At 44.9% G+C, this 20,695-nt stretch overlaps 1 protein-coding gene across 6 annotated transcripts in view; it reads left to right on the top strand.

Moving 5' to 3' along the window:
• Positions 1–20,695, top strand: part of FGF12 (fibroblast growth factor 12) — a 222,545-nt gene that overhangs the window by 86,349 nt on the left and 115,501 nt on the right. Inside the window, exons 1-2 of one of the 6 annotated variants that reach the window (XM_017810786.1) lie at positions 16,289–16,467; positions 17,750–17,808. The exons of 2 other annotated variants lie outside the window; for them this stretch is intronic. In XM_017810786.1, the coding sequence (XP_017666275.1) occupies positions 16,361–16,467; positions 17,750–17,808 (166 nt within the window). In that variant the 5' untranslated portion in view covers positions 16,289–16,360. Of the gene's footprint in view, positions 1–16,288; positions 16,468–16,530; positions 16,557–17,749; positions 17,809–20,695 lie in introns of those variants that run through there. 3 more of the 6 variants (XM_017810790.1, XM_017810788.1, XM_017810792.1) reach the window with 3 other exon arrangements.

Raw genomic sequence — 20,695 nt, 5'->3', positions numbered from 1 at the left:
TTTCTATCATACAGAATTACAGAGATATAAATGATAATGACCTTAGTTATATGCATATCATTTTTTAAAGTGCTCTCAGCCAGTTCTGTGTAGTTATGCAAAGGAAAGTCTTTGATATTATGCAGGATTTTATTGTTCAGTTTGCAGTAAAATATTTCATAAATCTTCAAAAGCAAATGCAGGTCCACGGACTCCCTGGGTGTAAAGTGATTTGGCAATGCATAGATGTCAGCCAGATGTCTGAGGTTACAGAGCTGGGTGTCTGGAATTGCTTCATCTTCACTCAGTCTGCTGAGTATTGAAACTTGTCTGGATCCTACCAGAGCATCACTGATATTGAGTCATATTTGGGAAATGTTTTACTTTCAGAGAATGAAAAAATTCAAGCAAAATAAGAGTAATTTGAATTTACTTAAGTATCTGTAATTAGGATGATAAACAATACTCTGAAGCAGAGGTTGGCTGGTTTATGGCACTTGTCACCTGGAGGTTTACATGGTTTTCTAAAGGAATAAAGCTTACCTTCCTTCACTTCCCAAACTCAACCAAGGGAAGAGCAAGAGTTTGTCTCAGTTTAAACACCATGTACAACTGACACATTTTAAACTGTAAGTTTTAGTGGGAAATGTTAACTAGCAATGTAATGAAATAATTTTTCAGCCTTTCCCTTGGTTTTCCTGAATAACTGTGGGTATAAAATATTGTCTTCTGTGTTATTGTTTTTCCATTTGAAGAGTAACAAAAGAATCCAGGGACATAGGCAGATATTTAAAGCTGATAACTTTCAGAGCAGATGCTTTCAGCTTAAGAGCTGTGTGACTATTAGATCATGTTTACTCAAAGACTAAGGAGTATTTCTGGAGAGAGGTCTCAATTCAGTGAACCATCTAAGTGCATATTGAACTCTATGCATGTACCTAGTCCCATTTTAAGATGATCATATGCTTGAATACTTACCAGAACCATTGTTTTAGATGAGTGGCACTTACCATCCCTAAAACTCTTCTTGTTCTCCCTGTCCAACAGGTCATTGACAGTAAGCTTGTTTTCTGTATCCAGCAGATTCCTCTGGAGGTATTCACAGCCATCAGTTCCCAGATGAAAAGCCCCGTTCATTTAAAAAATTAAAATCCTCCTGCTTTGTTTGTGAGAATGATCTACTTTGGCTTACTGAAGTTTCACTTGAAACCAAGCTACTTGTCTTCCCACAGCCCTTTCTGCTGCTTTGGAGAAGTAACCTGTTTAATTTTTTACCAAAGTGATGATAGTTGTAAATTTTTTAGATCAACATGGTCCAAAAGCTAGATGAGATTTCTTGTAGAATCATAGAATTGTTTAGGTTGGAAAAGACCTCTAAGATTGTTGAGTACAACTGTTAACCTAGGACCACCAAGGCCACCACTAAACCATGTCCCTAAGTGTCACATCTGCATATCTTTTAAATACCTCCAGGCCTAGTGACTCCAACACTTTCCAAGGCAGCCTATTCCAATGCTTGACAACCCTTTTGGAGAAGAAATTTTTCCTCATATGCAATTTAAAGCTGCCCTGATGCAACTTGAGGTCATTTCCTCTCGTCCTGCCACTTGTACTTCAGAGAAGAGACTGAACCCCTATCTTGCTACAACCTTCTGTCAGGTACTTGTAGAGACAATAAGGTCTCCCCCAAGCCTCCTTTTCTCCAAGTTAAACAACCACAGCTCCCTCAGCTACTTCTCATAGAACTTGTTCTCTAGACTCTTCCCCAGCTCCATTCTGGAGCTGGACATTACCCAGCATCTCAGTATCTTTCTTGAAATGAAGGGCCCAAAACTGAACACAGGAATTGAGATGTGGCCTCACCAGTACTGAGTACAGGTACAGATCCTTTGTGTACTCTCTAGATGCAATGGTAGTCTACAAAGCTTTCAATTGTGTGAATAGATGTCTGCTTAAAAGGCCTTTAAATAGATCGTTCTTCCCCTTGGAGGAAAAGAGATGTGTAATGTTTAATAATAAAAATAGTGTTTCTTCCCATAGCCTGAAATGGCATGGAAGGAGGTAATCATGTTCTGTATGGCAAAGCATTTTTCTAAATGGATGTTTATGCCTTTCTAGCATGGTGGCTGCGATTGGCTGCTGGGCCGATTTGCATGTGCTAAATTGCAGTCCTGGGGATCTGTGAAAACAACCCAGCAAAGCCAATCTCAGCTGGGAGCATGGAAGCTGCTGCTAATTTTGTGACGAACCACCCCCAGGCCCAGCGTGAGTCATTATCATTGTTTTGTTTTCCAGAAGTCGGTACTGAATGCTTCCAGGATCCAAAGCCTGGATTATCTCTGGAATTGTATTTAGTCCCCCATAACTTTGTTTATTCCAGATAAGAGGAAAGAATAGGAAAAAAATCTGTATTAAAGAACCCAGGAAATAATTAATTGTTTCCTTATTAGTGTTCTCTTTCTGCTTTTAATGTGCATTCGCAGCCATTTGTTCACTTGAAAACTCACTTGTACATAGCCTGGCACTTATGCTGCTCAGTCCTAATCAGCTTGCTTTGTGCTGCCAAGGGGATGGGGTGGCAACAATAAGTACAGTGAGATGAAGCAACTTGACTGAAGTCATTGCTTGGCCCTGGCAGAGCTGAGATGGGGAGTTCCTGCTCTCGGTTCTTCTATTTGTCCCGTTAGTTTTTCAGTGAGTCTTTTTATGAAGCCACAGCTGTGTATAGGACCAGCTGGGGCATCCATTTGCTGTAAGTCAGGAGTCTGTCATCTGAGGACTGCACTGCCCTGATCCCCAGGGTCTTACACCTGATGACCACTTGCTGGGGTTGCTGGTCCTCTGGGAGATAGGACAAGGTGCTCAGAGAACAAGAAAAGCCCCTGGCCTGTGCTGGAATTGTGACAAATGTAATCAATTTGGTCCCAGCTTTTAGCTCTTCTTTCAGGTTGTCTTCTCAAATAGACTTCTTTGATGTGCCATAGACCATGCAAATGTACCTGCAGGGACTGTGGACAGGATGCAGAGGAAATGCTGGGTCCTTCAGGGGAAAGATCCAGGAGTAGGAAGATGCATGTGTGTGGGCATATAGAAGCATAGAGAAGTGATTTAAATGCATAACTTGGACATACAGTGGGTGGAAAAGACATGGACAGTGTGGGAGGCCTACATGAGCATGGGAGCGGAATAAGGAGCTGAGAGCACTGAGGAAGAGGAATGGAGAAGGGGGAACTTCTGATATTGCTTAAAAATTTTGTGTTGCTTAAAAAATGCAGCTAAACATGCTGTGCTTTCTTTGTGGAAAAAAGTACCCAATATGGCATTCCCTGCTCTTGCCTTAGTGATTTTCAGGATTGGAAAGTCTGCTGGGAGGACCCAAAGTATACTAGGAGTTAGGGATAGGCCACACCAGTCTTCTTTACAGGGCTTGTGGTGGAGCTGGACATACTTAGACAGAGCATTCAAACTGAAAAAGCACAAGGATCAGAAGTGTCCATGATACTCCCACAGTGACAAGCCTCTCTATGATGTTCATGTGTCTACAAATTACCTACTGGAAATGTATTGCAAAGTCCTCCATACTGCAAATTCCTTCTCAAGTTTTGGATTTCCTCTTTTGTCACAACTGTGACATGAAAACCAAACAAACAAAAATAATGATTCTACTGCCAGTGGGACTGGGCAGCTAATGTGCTGCCACTGCTTTTCTGAGTTCCTATGACTTAATGTTGCCTTGTTTATCCTCTTCCATGGTTGTTTTCCAATGGTGGTGATTGGTGCATCTGATCCTACATGGAATCGCAGCAGTGACAGACTGGGACACCTTCCTATGTCCCAGTGCACAGTGCTCTTGTTCTCAGCTCTGTGTGCCCAGGCCTTTTACTTCCCTGGTTCTTGAGTTTAGAAATAGCGTTAAGAGTGTCCTGGGTGGTGTGTTGGTGAGGCTGGAGGGACTCTCAGGTGTTGCTTTTGAAAAGCTGATTTCCCAGTGCTGATTGCACTTATGTTCAGTGCAAGCAGGGTATAATCTTTGTAAATATTTGGTTGGTTGATCAGACAAATTTGTATATAAATATTCACATATGGCTTAATGTCCTGTGGCTGTGCTTGGGTGTTCCTCTCTAATGACTGTAATTTACCTTTTATGGATAAGACAAAGAAATCTGGCTGTTTTTTCCTCTGTTTCTGCATTTGCTGAAGTTTCTGTGATGAATCCTCTACTGTGCTCACCCTTAACCTGAAGAGGCAGTTCTGGGAGGGTAAATCGTGGTCCCTGATGCTTTAAGACTGCTCAGCAATGAAATGTGTCTTTCCTGCCCCACCTCACCTGGTAAATGGCTGACACATCTTACAACATCTTGCTGCAGATCTGTTTCTGCCCTGCAGCTCATTCACAGCACCTTGTCCAAGAAGGCAACATGACTGTATTTTAGGGTTGATTTGGGGCTTTGTTTTTGAGGTTAGAAAAGGTGAGTTACAACAATCAAATTTCTTTGGGTGGTATGTGAAGCATGAATAAGGAGGACAGTTAAATGGGAGAATGTCCTTTGCTGAGGAAACACTTTAGTGAATGAATTTCTCACTTGTTTGGTGTTTCTGGCAAGTGGTGGGTCTTGCTAAGAGCAATCCCATGAGAGCTTCTCTCGTACTCATACACAGCTTGTGCCCTTTGGGTCGATACTTCTCTGTCTAACACGCTGTCTGGCAAGGGAAGCTCTCACCTCGGCAAGGGATGCCCCAACCTCCCAGAGAAGGTCAGGAAACATAGTTTCTAAATTATAGTCTACTAAATATAAAAATACCCAAACTAGCGGCTTTTTTTTTGTTAGTAATGGGAAAAAAACCAAACAATCCCAAACTGGCAGAAAGATCTAGACAGGCACACTGCTTTGCAAAGTAGCCATGGGTGCCTCCTGGGGACTGTGCTAGGGGCTGTACTGGCATAAGGCTGCACAGTGTCTGCACCGTGGGGAGAGCTCATTGCTTATGAGCTACGTGTCCCTGAAGAAAAGGGTTTCAGTGAAAAAGTCCTGTTTCAACAAGGGACTGGCAGGGTGCAGAGAGAGAAATGCAGAGCCCTGAAGTGTGCTGAGAAAACAGGTATGGGTCTGACTCCCATCCAGAGCAGGGAGGAAGGACTGGGTAAATCCTCCTCACAGCCTGGAGGCATCTTTCTCTCCTGTCCCCCTGTTCACTTGGATGAGCCGCAGACTCAGTGTGTCTCCAACTCACTGGCTTTTCCCTACTGCTTCATTGCTCCCAGTCTGTCGAAGGGGAAGACAGCACAGTGTTGGGGAAGAAAGAAAGGCATTGCATCTCTATTATTTATGGGAATGTTGTTCATTTGGCTGGTAAAATGCTGCTGGGATTAAACGTTAGAGGAAAGATGTGCTTGTTACTCAGTGAGCACATGTTGCCCCACTAACTGCCAAAGGACAGTCCTCTGTTTTAGCACTTTTATAATCTGTCTTTAAGCCTTGAGACTAAGAGCTGATGTGTCTTACTCCCTGCTTCATCTCCACTTTATCCACAGTGATTTTTGTGTTATAGAGACAGATCTTCACTGGGTTTAACATAGCATTATTTAGAAAAAAAACCCCAAAAAACACCCCCCAAAAAAACCCCAAAAAACCTCCCCCAAAACCCCCCAAAATACCAGAATTTCTCAGTGGATTTCTTTTCTGTGTACTTGACTAGACTCCCCTTGAGTTCAGGTATAATTTTAGCATCACAGTGTCCTGTGGAAAGGATTTCCCCAGACCTGTTACATGAAGAAGCCCCTCTTTTCCTTTGTTTTGAAGTCGGTTCCTGCTAGCCTGGGTTGATGCGTTCCTTAGACCCCATACTGAACGAGGTAGTGAATAACAGTTCCCATCCTCCTCTCATCCCCATCCTTGTCATTGCATGGACTTCAAGCATACTCCTGCTAAGATGCCTCTCTTCAGTTTGAAGAGTCTTTGATCTTCTTTGTTGCCTCTCTCTAAACCATTCCTAGTTCTAGTAAATGCTTATTGCAACGAGCAGAGCACAACAGCACACACTTGCCTCAAGCAAGGCATTGCCTTTCTTTACACCCAGGGCTCAAAAACAGTGGATCAGTTCAGCTGGAGAGACAGTAGTTGTCATGTGGAGTGTAGAAAGGAAAGCAGGCTGATGAATAGGTTGTTGTGGGCAAATGCTGAGTTCTGTAGCTGCCAGTCCCTACACGCCTGTGATTGAAGTGGTATCTGAAGCTATGTGTGGACACAGCCTCAGTCAGCTGTTTAGCCATGTCAGGAGATGAGGATGGCTGTGCCAAAAACTCTGTGTGTGACGAAGCGTGGGGGATCACCTTGAGACATAGTTTCATCTTTTGGCTGCTTTGAGCTCTGTTCTGCCTGACGACCCATGGCCACAGTTTGCTGCCCATGGACCAGAGTGGGGGAGTTGGTTCCACTCTGATGTGAGATGCTGCCCCTTGCACCCAGAGGAGAGGAACCAGGTTTCCTGGGGTACAACTGAGCTCCTTCCATAGAGTATCCTGAGTTGGAAGAGACCCAAAAGGATTATCAAAGTCCAACTCCTTTGTAGTACACATCTGCATAGTGAGAGGAGCTGCAGCTTAAACCTCGATGATTGTATTGACAAGATCTCCCTGAGTGTGGGGGAAGCCAGGGAGATTTGCTTAGTCTGACATTGAGGCTGTGGGGGCCTGCACGTAACTCCACCCTGGGTGCCACCAGACCTCCCTCTGCCTTGTTGCCTGTCTGTACAGTGGAAATGATGCTGCCTTCTTTGCAAAGTACCCGTGGGACTAACCCAGGACCTGTGTGGGCCGTTGAAGGACTGTAAGTTTCAAAGCAGTTTAATATTACTCTGTCTGTACACTGGAACTGGGGGAAGAGGTTAGGATTTTAGGTATTTAGCAGAAGATGCACCATGAGAATTTTAGAGTACAGTTGAAATTCCTCATTCGTGCTTTAAGAGGCATTTGAGACTCTCAGCCATTCAATAAACTCCCATTAAAAGCACATGCATTATAAATTTCTCATGTAAAAGTATTTAAGGTTCAGTAGGAGTGCGGCTTGCCAGAGAGAATATATTGGCTTCCTGTTAAGAGAAAAAGATGAAAACAGTTGCTTTTTAAGGGTTAAGTGTGACATATAAGCCAAGGCCTGAAGGGTTAGCAAGTGCCAGCCAGTAGCTGGGATAGCTCAGTGATGGATAACAAGTGCCCTGTCCTTCCATCCTTCCAAAGAGAGCCTTACTCAAGTGAAGGTTTCTAACACTAAATCAACAACAGCATTGATTTTAAAGGGCTCAGAGTTAACACCTTCTACATACTAAATGTTAATGGCGATGTCTCAGGAGGTAGACTTCAGAGAAAAAAGGGTTTTTTCACAGTTGCTTGGGGCTTGCTTATCCTCTCTACATTACCTGCAGCAGTGTGCTAACGCATAGGCAAAGTGGGCTGTGACCTCAATCAGCTAGTTAATTTTAAGCCCGTGCTTAAGTGATTTGCTAAAACTGTGCTTATTCAGAGAAGAAAAACAGACTGTATTTTCATCGCTCAAGCTAGGTGAATTGTAACATCTAAGTGATTGTAACGATGAAAGGGTAAATTATGCTTTGAAACAATTATTTACATTTCCATAAAGAATATTAGTAGCAGTCAGGATGTCTGATGATTGATAGTCATGTTCATACTTTGATAATAGCCCCTTCAAAGTTACCTGAAACACTGTATTCTGCATTTACTTTTTTATCTCGGTATTTTTAAGATGAGCTGAGCTCATTAAACTGAAGTATTTTAATGTCTTGTGTCAATAGGAAATGTTATTTTAATTGTTCGGTAAGAATCAGTTACAGAAATATGGGAAAGAGAGGGAAAAGAGATTGTTTCCCTTTAATGTTCAGTACATTCTTCATCCTTTTGCTTTTTGATGACTAAACTGTTCTGTATTTGCAATTGAAAACTGTTGATTGGAAACTCTTGTGAGAGTAACACAAATGGGGCTTGATTTTGAAAAATACTTTCATGATTGTTTGCCTAATTCGTGTGTGCAATTAGCGTGATTGCCACTGGAAATGGCCATCTGAGAACAGACTATTGGAGATTTCTCTCTCCTTCTGATCTGTTTTCTCTCTCTTCTCCTTAAGGTGCCAATTTCTATGGTATCTAAATATTACCCATGGCAGTTTAATTTGCTAATATGTTTACTGATCTCCTTTCATCTTTTACCTCTCCCCTTGCAGGTGTTTGTTAAAAAGGCTGAGGATGATTATTCCCTTTTACTTCCTTCTCAAGTCCACTTGACATAATGTAAGAGAGGTTCTTTCATCTAAGCTGTTGATCTTGCAGTTTAGAGAATCAGATCCTACTGGCATCTCTATAGATTCTTAAATGGCCATAGTAATATTTAAGCAGTTTCCAGGCATGCATAAAGGATTACAGCTCTCATCTGTCAAGTCTCTTACTCCCTCCTGAGGAGACCTGTGCTCACAGGGGACGTTTATTGGTGACAAGGTGGAATTGTTTCATTTTGTTTTGTTTTAAACATGATGAATTAAAAAGGTAAGATAGATTAGCGTCTATTCTCTTCAGGGAGGCTGAGAAACCTGCTACAGGTTAGCAATTTGAAGGGCACATCAGCTCAAGGCATCTTTGAGCTGACTTAGGGTTGGTTTTATAGGAGCATGCTATCAATGTTGCAGTTCCTCAGTGTCTTCACTGCTGAGTAAGAGAAAGGGATGAGCTTGTGCTCCCATCATACTCTTATTCCCTCCCTATGCTGATGCTAGAGCTGGGATATAAGCCAGAGCAGGAAACTAACCCATTATTCTTATTACTGGTATTTTAAAAATGAATCATTTTTAATCAAATCAGCCTTACCCAAGTCACCATGTGGCCACACAAGTGCTGCTGCTGTTATGAGGGAAGCTGCAGGAAAGGTGTAGCAGAAGGCAGGGAGAGGAATGGGTAGCATATCTGGCTTTGAAGCCATGGGGTACTGCCCCTCTCCTGGTGACAATCACATCATGTTCATTGTTCCTGAAATTTTCTCCATCCTGAGATACAATAAGTCATGTCTAAAGATGAGGTGCACCTTCCAGTTTGGGATGTGACTCAGACCTATAGTTGCAGAGGTGGGAGAGCTGTGGCAGTGCTGCAGAAGACAAATATCCCCTGGCTCATTAATGATGGGATGGAGAACAGACAGTGCCTGATTGCTTATTGGCTGTGGTCTTTCATTAAGAGTAAGTTCAATTTTCCCAGTATTGACAGCTGCCTGATGGAGGGGTCGTGCTCTGTGGCAGGCACTGAACTGCCAAGAACAAACACCCAAGATATAGCCATATGTCAAGAATGATACCAGCAGTGTACTTCCTTCTTTTCTTCTGTGCTCTCTCTCCTTGTTGAGAAGAAACACCTTCTAGGGATGAGATATTAAATATGCCAACCCTGGCCTGTCTGCTAGCTAGGAAATGCTGGAACATTAATGTACTTTAAGTGGGGAAGATAGTTTTTGTTTGTCCTTGCTCACTCCTGGCCTGGGTTGGGATTGACTTAGTTATGGAACGTAACGTTTTTCCAAAAAGCCCCCCAAACAAAAAAAAACCTTTGGTTTTTTCCTGCCCACTCTTTCTGATCCTCCCCAAAGCACAAACTTTGGAAAGAAACAAGCAAAATGTGTTTTTCCAGGGAGCATCAGCTTCTGTGGGCCCCAGCATTGCTCTTCCCCCTCCTCTGTCCAACCAAGGGCCCTCTCCATTGGCACAGCTCACTCAAGCATCTTCCCTCCTCATTCTGAGAGCTGCTCCAGCCCCTTCCAAACATATAATTATAGGCATGAAAAAAATAAATTTGTTCTTATTCAGCACCTGATAAAACGGTGACTCAGGCATTTTCAATTTCCATTGGAAATGCAAGTTCTCGCGCATTCGGAGCGCTCACCAGCACGCCTCCTGAATCTTAAAGGGATCCGTGCCTGCCCACTGGAAGGGCAAAATGGTTACAAATGCAAAATGCCAGGCGGAGGCTTTCACAAGTATCTTCATTTGGCCACATGGTGAAGCAAACCAAGGTCACTTACCTGTCTCTGCACTTACCCTTGCAATGTAGTTATCCCAGCAAGACCCCAATCTACACCTAGTGGGGGGCTGTGGAGATTTTATCTTCATATTTATCCATTCCTGATAGTGAGGATAAATATCCTGACACCAGAATCAGGTAGCTTGCAGTGGGTTTTGCCAGGCAGACCCCTGCTAAGGGGATCCATATTCCACCAGCTGTGCAGGAGAGCAAAGCAGCTTGGTGTGTGCAGGGAAACAGCACACATGGAAAAGCAGCAAAAGCACTCATGGCCCCTTGCTGTACCCACTAGACAGCACTTGTGCAGCACCATTGCCTTGGCAGAAGGGGGCACAGCCTGGGCATGGGAAGTCTGAAGGGCATCTACACTCCTGGGTGATATTTTGTGAAGTTTTGCCCTAACACTGCAGTGCCATGCTTCATAAAGCCACATAAAGCACAAGAGCAGGAAGAAGAAGTCTTCGAGAAGGCAGTTCCTGGCTTGTCCCTGCAGACAGCTTCATCGAGGTTTCTGGAGGACTTACTGAAGCTAAACCTGTACACAAACTGTGGGGCTTCATATAGGACTGCCCAAGTGTGGCTACGTGACCTTTTGATGTAATGGCAGTCAAGTAAAACACAGGGGAACGAGTGAGAGGATTGGACCAGGCCAACCTGGGAACTAGAAGCTCTCTGGCCACTGGGGCTGCACATTCAGCCCAGCATTTGAGACAAATGGTGGAGCAAAGGCACCTGATCAGGTTTAAGATGGCCCTTGTGAAAAGGGTGACGACACACTGTTCCTAAAATAAAGATGTTTCTGTGCTGTGTCAGGAGATCACTTGTATACAGGCTGGAAGGAAGCAAGGAACTTGCTGAAAGGCATAAATCTTTCTAACCACCTTCAGTTGAGTTATTTTTATGCTCAGGGCAGGCAGTGCTATGAATCCCATCCCATTAGGGCTGGAAAAGTGTTAGCCAGGAAGATGGGTTCTCTGGAGCATGAGTGCCCTCTTCCTCCTGCCCACGTGCCCTGTGCCTTGCAAAGAAAATCCCTGGGCTATGGCAAGACTTGAAGGATAACAGGGGCAGCACTTGAAGCAGCTGTGCCCTATCTCTGGCAGGTTTTGTGAGGGAGGGCTTGAAAATCCTCTTGGTAACCTGGGTAGATGCAGCATGTTTGATTTTGGTTTAGAATTCATTCATTAAATGATGTTTTGTTTTATTCCTCTAGAGCAGCCAGAGTTGTAGGATAAATATTTATATAGAAGAGGTGCTGGGTTAAGAAAAGACGGAACAGATGTACAATAAGTGTTTTTGCCCTTGCTTCTACCTGAAGGTCCCCGAGGACTTAATGCTCCCTATGGGTCCCTTCCAACTCAAAATATTCTACAATTCTACAAGTTTTCTGTCTTATACCCCTTCTGGTCATTGAGTTTTTTTATGTTCTAATATAATTCAGGAAACAAATGCATCCATGAGGCAAAACCCGGGGCAAAACCCAAGTGCATGCCTGTTTCTCCTTTGTCTTGTACCCAACCTATGCCCAAACTCAGGACATCCTGGCAGCTTTTCACAAGAATATACTAAACCAAACCCTAATTAATGGCTCATCCCTCTTCTCTGAGCATTTACACTTGCATCAATTGCTGATGTAGCTTAGTAAACAGGACCCCTCATGGGAAGAACTGTAACATCTCTGAACATGAGCCAAAATCCTTTAATCATAAAGAGATAATCCACTAAGTAATTTGAGCCCAGCAGTCTGCAGGGCATGGGGGAATGCTTTCTGGCTTTGCTCCCACAGATTCAAAAAGTTCTCTAGAAACTGCTGTCCTAGTGAAAGAAACAGAGGGAAGAGCCAGGAAAAGACTACATTTAGATTCATGTTGGATTTTTTTTCCCCATGATAACACAACTTGCTAAGTGGGAAAAAAATGCTCTGCTTTTTGTTTAGGATTTTTTTTTTCCAGTCTGTTGGAGAAAAGTTGACGTTTCTTATAGAAAGAAGGATCTTTCCACGGGATATTTTCTACATCTAATTTTCCTCTGGCAAAATGTGGGTGCATTTTTACTGAAGGGAAAAGCCTTTCCCTAAATATTTGAGGATGTAGAAGCAGTGATGCTTTACAAATAATACTCTGTCATGAAATGGCAGGTGACCATGTGTGTATTTGTTCATGTGTCCCCAGTGCCTGGAGTGAGCTCTCACTGGCTGTGTCATAAGCCTGGTAGTATTAGCAGAAATGCCTCCCTGGCTCAGACAGGGTGGGATATGTTTTGGGAGGAAAGGAGTCCAAGGTATCCATCATGTGATCGAGTAGAGGCTAATGGCTTGCAGGTGATCCCTCTCTGTGGCTCCTGTGACATGGAGCTGCAATAACTCCATTGGTTTTTCTCTGCTGATCAAACACAGTTTCCTCCTTATTTCTGAGATGTTGGATGGGGCTGACTCTGTGATCCAGCAGCAGCTGGGAACTCCCTGGTCTATAGATATTTCAGGTGGCATATGGGCCTGTTCCACACAGCAGTTCAAAGGAGGTTTCTGCCTTTTGCAGGGACTAGAAGGAAATTTGCAGGTAGCCTTGCAGAAAAACAACATTGTCCTTCAGCAGGACAGCCGAGACAGGAGGAGAGGATTGTCAGTGACCAAGGAGCAGGACGTTTGTCAGACCTACAGCTCTTGGCAACCCTCTGGAGTCCCTTAAACTGCTGACAAGAGCCCTGGTGCACAGCATGGTGCTGTGTTGGGGTAGGGCCTCCCTTGACCCTGAGCACTGCTGCAGTCCTATTAGGAGAGGAGGGCACGTTTGTCACCTGAGGCAGTATTGGCCCCTCATGTTTACAAGAGAGTCTTTGCTGTTGCCCTCTGTCAGAGGGGTGGAGGCAGTTGTGGTGGTCCCACCTCTCTCTGTTTAGGTCTTTTTGTGTTAAGCTGCTTTGGGTGATCTTAGGTCAGCAGTGACAGCCACCTTGGAGGCTGAGTCCCTGAGACCTAACCAGTCCCTCACAATGGGACCTCCAGTTTAGGGCTCTGTGTCACCTCTGTCCCGTCCTTGGGTGAGTTGCCTTTGTGAGTAATATCTCACAGTGACGCTGTCTCTTGGAGGGTACGTTGGCAATCACTGGACTCATACCTCTCCCCATATTCCTTGTAGTAGTAGTCTTGTGTTTTTTTTTTTTTCCCCATAAGGATGTTTGCAGTCAATCTGGGGACATTAAGAGCAGAGATTTGCATAATTTGCTTTAATCTAGCTAGGTCCAGCAGTAGTAGCAGTGTTGATTTGTTCATCACATAACCACGTACTCAGAGCAGCCAATGTGCTAGTATAAATTATGCTGCAGTTAAAGCATTTTGGTTTTTTTTTCTGCTATTTTTGTTGTCCAGAATAAATAGATCATAGTTAGATGTGCCTACCAATAGCTCAAACACACCCTCATTTCAGTTCAGTAACATTCCACCTCAACCCATCCTCCATGGGACTTTCCAGTTAAACTTATATCCCATAAGAAGCACCAGGATTACTCCTGTCTTGGACTATAGTTAGTATTCTTCCAGTTAATATGATCATCCCTAGAATAGAAAAATTTTGAGCACCCAGCTATTTTCAGCCAAGCCCCTGACGTGCCCAGCTTCTACCACTTGAAGCGAATGTCAGATATTTTCACATGACAGAAAAGCGTGGCTGGATTCTTTTCTATAAAATATTCTTAACTTTGTCGTTACTGGTTTTTTATTGGATTTCAATTTCTACTTATTTGTGAAACTAGCAAGAGATACAAATCTGCTAGCTAGTTTTTAAAACTATAACCTAGTTTAGGTGCATGTATATGTCTTTTCCTTTAATGATAACCCTCAGCAAATTTGAAAATTAGTGATATAGATTGATAGCTACACCTGGAGCCATCCAGCCTTAAAACATCAGCCCATGTTTTCCATCTTTTATTTACTTGTTGGTTTTTGTCTGTACTGTACATGGAACGAAATAAGGAACTGAAAAGAGCATTTTTATGTAATTTGTGATACCTGTTAAAGTGCTTTGCATGCTTATCAGAATGAATCACTTGTGCAAGATTCTGTGCTCTTTCTGCTTTTTATGACACTGTGAAATATCTACATAATCGGTTTAGGGAACCAAAGTACATACAATAGGGGGAGCAGAGATGCAGATGGTAAATATTTGTAGTGAATTCCTGTGATGGTCAGGAAAGAGGAGCCCATCAAGCCAGTTTTGAAGAACGTCCTCTTGGAGCCAGACTGAACTTGAATGTGTCCTGGTACATTTCCACAGCAAAGCAGAAAATCCCGCAGCGAGGCAGACTGATCGAACCCTGCCAACAGCTCACTCAGCCCATGCAGGAGCAGCCTCCGCACCTCCCGCCTGCAAACTGGGTCTGAGCAGGGTGGGAGCAGCCACGGCTTTAAACTGTTCCTTGCCATATGTCACAGTGCTGCTTGTGCTCGCCAGCCTGACCTGCAGCCGCGCGCGACACAAATAAAATTCGTGTCCAAAAGATCTGTGCTGGGCAGAATGCGGGTTCCTTTTCGCTCTGCTCCCCAAAGCACTCGCTGCGCTTTTTCATCTGTAGTTTCTAGTTTTTCGTCCCCTGCAAGTCACTAGTGCTTTCTGAAGGCTGGAAGGAAAGAAACAAACCACACCATCCACCTTCTGACTGCTGTCTGCGCTGTGTCTGCCGGCACCACGCAGGTCTCCTGTGAGCATTAAGGCCAATGTCACCCACATCATTACCCAGCTGGGAGGCAGCTGCTGGCAGGGGCAGCTGCTTTCTGTGGAAGCAGGGAGAGGCTGAGGCTTCTCAGCACACAGATGCTTTCCACGAACATATGCTTAATTAAGAGGAAACTCGCCACCTGCTCTGCAGCGTGGGTATCCAGGCTCCTTTCAGACAGGTATTTGCTTTGCCGGGCACTTACGCTTTTATAGGGGGCTGGAAGTTGTGTTTGTGCAGCTGCGCCTCAAACCCGAGGCATCAGGTGCTGTTAGCAAGCAGAGCTGCCAGCTTCATTAAGGTAATTGTGCCCAAGGCTTTTCCTTCCTTATCCTGGTTTAATGAGGAGGCAAAGCATCCCCCTCGATGCCCCCCGTGGCTGCTCAGCCACATGGCTGCAGGGAGAGCTGCATGTGGGTGGGAACTGGAGTGAGTTTGCCCTCTGCCCCCACAGCTGCTGGGGCTGGGGAGGGTTGTGCTGCCACCATGTACAAAGCCCAGCACTGGGAGGGGAAGGTGAGCTCCTAAGGGCACCTTTACTTCTTAAACAAGAATCTTGGCTGCTAAAGATGCAAAGAAATTCATTGCTCCCTTTTGAACACTTGCCCCTGCAAGAATGCTGTGTAGGTTTGGAACCCATTGTCAGCCCTTCCCTAAGCCTCAGTCTCTCATTCAGCAGCCAAATCCCCGGCAGATCTGGCAGCGCTGCAGCAACCTGGGCAGGGATAAATGGGCCATGCACTCTGCAGCGTTGGTGGCAGGGACAGATTAACCCTCTTTTGCAGAACTAGTGCAGTGATGGCAGCTGGTGGGTGGCTGAGAGCCCCCTCTCCCTGTGGAGGATAGCCTGAAAATGGATACTTGGCTTGGGGAGCTCCAAGTACCCGTGTTGAATCAGAAGTCATTTAATATATCTGCTAAGCCTGGCCTGTTTTCTTTCTCACCACTGTTCTCTCTGCACCCATTGCAAAAATGCCTTTTCCACAGGGAAATGCATTTTCTGTGCCCAGTTTGTGATGCATGTGACATCTTCAATGAAAATGAACAGTTTTCCTGCAGCATTTTCAGGTTTCTGGGTCCCAAGGGGAGATAATGCACAGGGATTTCAACCTGCAGCCCCAGAAACTCTACCAGCTCTGCAGAGAACACCTGCAGAAATGCAAAATGCACATCTGTGCTCCAATCACGGAGCCATGTTCTTGTGCCCAGCAGGTTTCTAGCCTTTTCATTCATTAAAGATGATTCAGGATGAGGACAATTAATTATTCATTAAGAGTCATTTTGAATTTTCACTAGCTGCAAGAAGGTACCTGTGGGACTACAGGAAAACAAGCATGACAGTGAGACAGGGTCTTTTGCTCCTTTCTGTCACACTGGGTCAGAGCCACCCAAGAGCCTGCCAGACTGGCAGCCCTGCCAGGCCACTACCTCAGTCCCCAAAAGAGGAGGCAGGCACTGGGGAGTGGGGGGACTGAAGCACCATTCCAACCTGCCATGAGCTCACAGAGGCAATGACAGCAGAGCATGAACCTCCAGGGACCCTCAGAGCCTGCTTGGGTTGCTGTGCTGTGTTGCGAAAAGCAAAGCTGTCCTGGACCCATGTTTTTCCAGCTGTGCAGACACACAGAGGAACCAGGGGCTTGTCGCTCTGCAGGACACATTTTTCCCTGCTGTGAGGCAGAAACCACCAGCTCAGGTACTGTAAGGTGAGAGGAGGAGTGGGAAGCTCAGAGCCAGCTTATATTAATGGATGTGATGAAGACACCTCTATGTTTCATACCTGAATGAGTTTTAGGTAAGAGGGTTTTGTGCTGCCTGCAGTTTAGCTGCTGAGGGTGATACCAGCCCGTGAGGCCATGCTGAGCTGCAGGCTGTGTGCTGCAGCTGTCACGCAGGAGCTCGTGGCACTGTGTCTGCCTGCACCAACAACAGCATGAGAAATGTCACTGGGGCTCAACTTGCTGCTTGCAGCCCTTCTCTAAGTCCAGGGTGACTCCCCAGATTTCAGCTTAAGTAGGAGCAGCATTTGTACCTTTTCTGCTTTTGGTGGAGTATCATGTGCCTGAGCCAAGGTCCTGCTCAAGCAAAAGTGGCTGCACGTGTTCACATTGGTCTATCAGGCATTGGCTGGGAAGTCTTTGTAGTTACTTAGTACCAAGAAAATGGGAAGAACCTTCTAAAATGAAACTATCCCATAGAAACCCTAATTACTTTCCCAGCATAAAGCCAATAAGGTAGAGTACTAGCTGTGTTCTTTTTGAGTAATTTTTTTTCCAAATCCAGTTAGTCTTATAGCTAACCTATGTGCCCAGGGCTGAGCTGCAGGTATATAGGAGGCTGTTCTGGCTATTCTGACACCTTGCTCAAAGCAAAATCCATTGGAACAATTGCAAAGAGGAGAGCTTGGTGTTGGCCCACCGAGACTTTGCAGCATCCTCTGTGTACTTATTATTTGCTGTGATCAATGACACTGCAAAGGCCGTTTCCCAGGGTAGGAAACACCTAATTGTATAAACAGGCTATGCTGGGAAGGAAAATAGGACCCAGGAGAGAAAGTGGTGATGCATTAGAAATAATGGGCTCTATCAGTGTGATTTTGTTGGGGAAGGTAATCTCAAAGATTTATTTAAATAGGGCAGAGATGTGAGTGACTGCTACAGTCTCACTTTGTAATACGTTTGCCCGTCAGAGAGCAGATAGCACTAAAGGCACTGCTTTTTTACAACACAAGTTCATTTAAACCAAGGCTCTGCAGTACTTGTTTGGTGTTGAGATAAAGCAATACCCAACACCTTCCTCTGAGTAGCAGAAATGGGTATTCAGACAGGAATAGCTGCATTTGTGGCTTTTTCTGTTCATTTTCTGCAAATTTTAAAGATCATCTGAAGAACAAATATTGAATAGATCTGTTTCCTGAGGGACCCCCCCAAAAAAAACAACAAACCCACAAAACAACTTAAAAGATTTGCCCCTATGATCTATTCTCAGTTCTTGCTGCAGAGTCAGGATGTGGGACCAAGAGAACCACGGAAATTTCCTTTTCCCAGGTGAGCAACTAGCCAGTACAGCACAAACCCATTTTGTTCTGTTAAAATGGAATATAGTGCTTGACATTAATGCTGCGGTGGAAAGCTGTATGCAGCCTCTTTCCTAGGTTAATTTCCTATTTTATAGGACAAATTACAAATGTTGGGCTTGCATGACTGGCAGAGCAAGAACCGCTCAAGGCAACATAAATAAATAGCTATGAATAACAGATTGAGCAGGAACTTTCACAACTTGCAGACAAATGAACAAGCAGTACAGCTGAGGCCAAGCTAGTTAGCTAATGTTTTTCTTTGTAATCTGTGCACCTACATTATGCTGCAGGTTGTAATATCTGGAGCTGTTGCAGTAGTACATCTGTGTGAGTGGTGTCCCTTATCACTTGGCAGTATATCCAGAGACACTCACCAGACTTTGCTGGTTGTATATTCAGGCAGCTAAACTGCAGAACTGAAGCTTCTCAGCTCCCCTCTTTGTATAGGATGACTATGCTAAAATAGATGGTAAAGGGGCAAAAACTGCCTCCCTAGTAAACTCTGTGTGTGAAACAACTGCAGCTGACTCCTGCTTCTGAGTGAGTCCTGGCTTGCAGTGACCAGGACCAGGCAGGAGTGAAGGAGTGGGTAAGAAACTGTTGTGTACACCTTACATGGAGGAAAGACGCACTGAAGCCACGTGGTCTCTCTGTTTAGAGACTTTGTTCTCTGTAGAACAAGGTCAAGGTGTTTCATGATGCCTCCTCCGAGGCTCCAGTCAGCTTCTGACGGGGCTGTCTATGGCTTGCTCCAAAGTCTCCATCTCCTTTGGGGTGCTGTCCCCTGGCTGGTCTGGCAGGGACATTGCGGGGTGCTGCTCTGTGCTGTTACACAGGTGATTTGTTCTGCCCTGTTGCTGGTTGCATTTTCAGCGGAAAGTGAAGGTGACCTGAAGCGTGCACTTGGATTTCTGAAATATGTAAAGCAGAGCAAGATCCGTGGAAGAAAGTAGGCATTTCCAGTGTCAGTTATGGACCTTTACGTTTAGCAGGGAGCAATTCTAGCTTAGAATTTGCACTCGGATTTGCTAGGTACAGAGCACAAAGGCTGCATGCTGCAAAGGGGAAAGGGAGTTTAACTTAATGCTGGGAGAACTACAGACCTGGGAGTTTGTGCAGTGCAAAAAGTTTGGAGGGAAGGGATAAGATTTGTCACATTTTGTCCAAAACTCCAACAGAAAAAATCACACTTTGTTTCTAACTTGTTAAAACTACTTAGAATAAAGCACCTTGAATAAAAGAATAAGCAAGCGTTTGACTGGCAAAGAAATAAATTTTCCTTCCTTTCAGTTCTTCCAAGTTTTTTCAGACTAGCACGGTAAAGTATTACAAATTCAACAAATAGTCCAGTCAAACCACATGCAGAGTTTTTTTTGGTTGGTTGGGTTTTTTGTTTGTTTTTAATGTGGAGATGATGAGACAGATCATTTCATTGACCTGTCGCCTGTAGCACGGGGCACCTGCGCTTCTGTCGCAGAGCTGCCACAAGTGCAAAAGCTCAAGAACCGCTTGTGACATAGAGGGGAAAGCCCTGCTAAGAACGACGTGGAGCTGTCACAGCTCACCGGGAGCAAGCGGTGCTCTGTACAGGGAGAGGAGACGTCGTACTGCTGGAGAAACTCTTCCCTTAGGAAATGGGCTACGATGGGTGTGGGCACGGTCTGCTGAGGGACGCAGATGGGTGGTAGGACGCGCGGCTGTCGCCCGGGCGGGTGTGAGCGTGTCCCTGAGCACCAGGTGGCAGTGCTGCCGCGGGGACCGCGGGGACACCGCGCCTGCGGGCTGATGGGGCGCTGGGAATTCCCAAACCCCTCCGCCTCCTCCTTTGAGGGTGCTGAGCGTCGCTCCGTCCTTTCACCGATTTCCAAGCCGTGCATGTTTTCCAAGTTCGAGCCGAAAATACGTATTTCAAGTTTCTGTTCAGCAGAGAGCCCCGCCCAGCAGGGCTTGAGCCCGACCAGTTGTACCTGGGCTGTGGCGGAGGTGCTGCTTTGCCGCACACAGCGCACTGGGGGCTGCAGATCCGCCGGTGGGTCCGCCCTTCAGCTCCCTCCTTCCTCCGAACGCTGCTGCTCAGGGGAGCATCTCTTGGCTGCAAGCAGCCACATTTCTCTCTAGCTGAGCCTCCAGCAAGTCTCGGCCCCTGGTAAAATCTCCTGGGGCAGCTTTGCTGCCTGTGCGAACCTCAGCTCCTGCTCTGCAGGAAGCGGAGGAGTGCCCGGGTCAGCATCTGTGCGAGGTGAGCGCTGTCAAGCGCCCACTGAGGCTTGGGAAGGTGCTGCTGTGTGCAGATGTCTCGGTTTATTGATACAGATCTTCCAGACCGTTGTAAAAATTTTTTTCTCTGCATTTATACTATTTTAGGGTGGGTTTTTTCTTTTTCTTTTTTTCCTTTCTTTCTTTCTTCCCTCCCTTTTTTCCTTTCCCCCATCCCTCTTATTTCCTTCCCCTTATCCCCCCCTCCCTTCCCCCCCGTATTTCTTCTTTTCCTTCTTCCTTTTTTCTTCTTCGTTTTTTTTTCTTCCTTTCTCCTTCTTCTTTTTTCCCCCCTTTTTCTTCCTTTTCCTTCTTTTTTCTTCTGTTTTCTTCTTTTTCTCTTTCTTCTTTTTTCTTCCTTTTCCCCCCTCTTTTTTCTCCCTTTTCCTTCTTTTTTCTTCTGTTTTATTCTTTTTTCTTTCTTCTTTTTTTTCTTCTTTTCCTTCCTTTTTCTTCTTTTTTTTCCCCTTCTTTTTCTTCTTCTTTTTCTCCTTCTTTTTTATTCTTTTCTTTCTTCTTTTTTTTTCCTTTTTTTCCTCTTTTTTGTTCTTTTTTTTTCTTCTTTTTTTCTTTTTTCTTCTTTCTTCTCTTTTCTTTTT

This window comes from Lepidothrix coronata, unplaced genomic scaffold (assembly GCF_001604755.1).
Source record: "Lepidothrix coronata isolate B3197 unplaced genomic scaffold, Lepidothrix_coronata-1.0 Scaffold29, whole genome shotgun sequence".
NCBI lineage: Eukaryota > Metazoa > Chordata > Aves > Passeriformes > Pipridae > Lepidothrix > Lepidothrix coronata.
The sequence above is the reverse complement of the archived record's forward strand: the minus strand, read 5'-3'. Positions and strand labels throughout refer to the sequence as shown.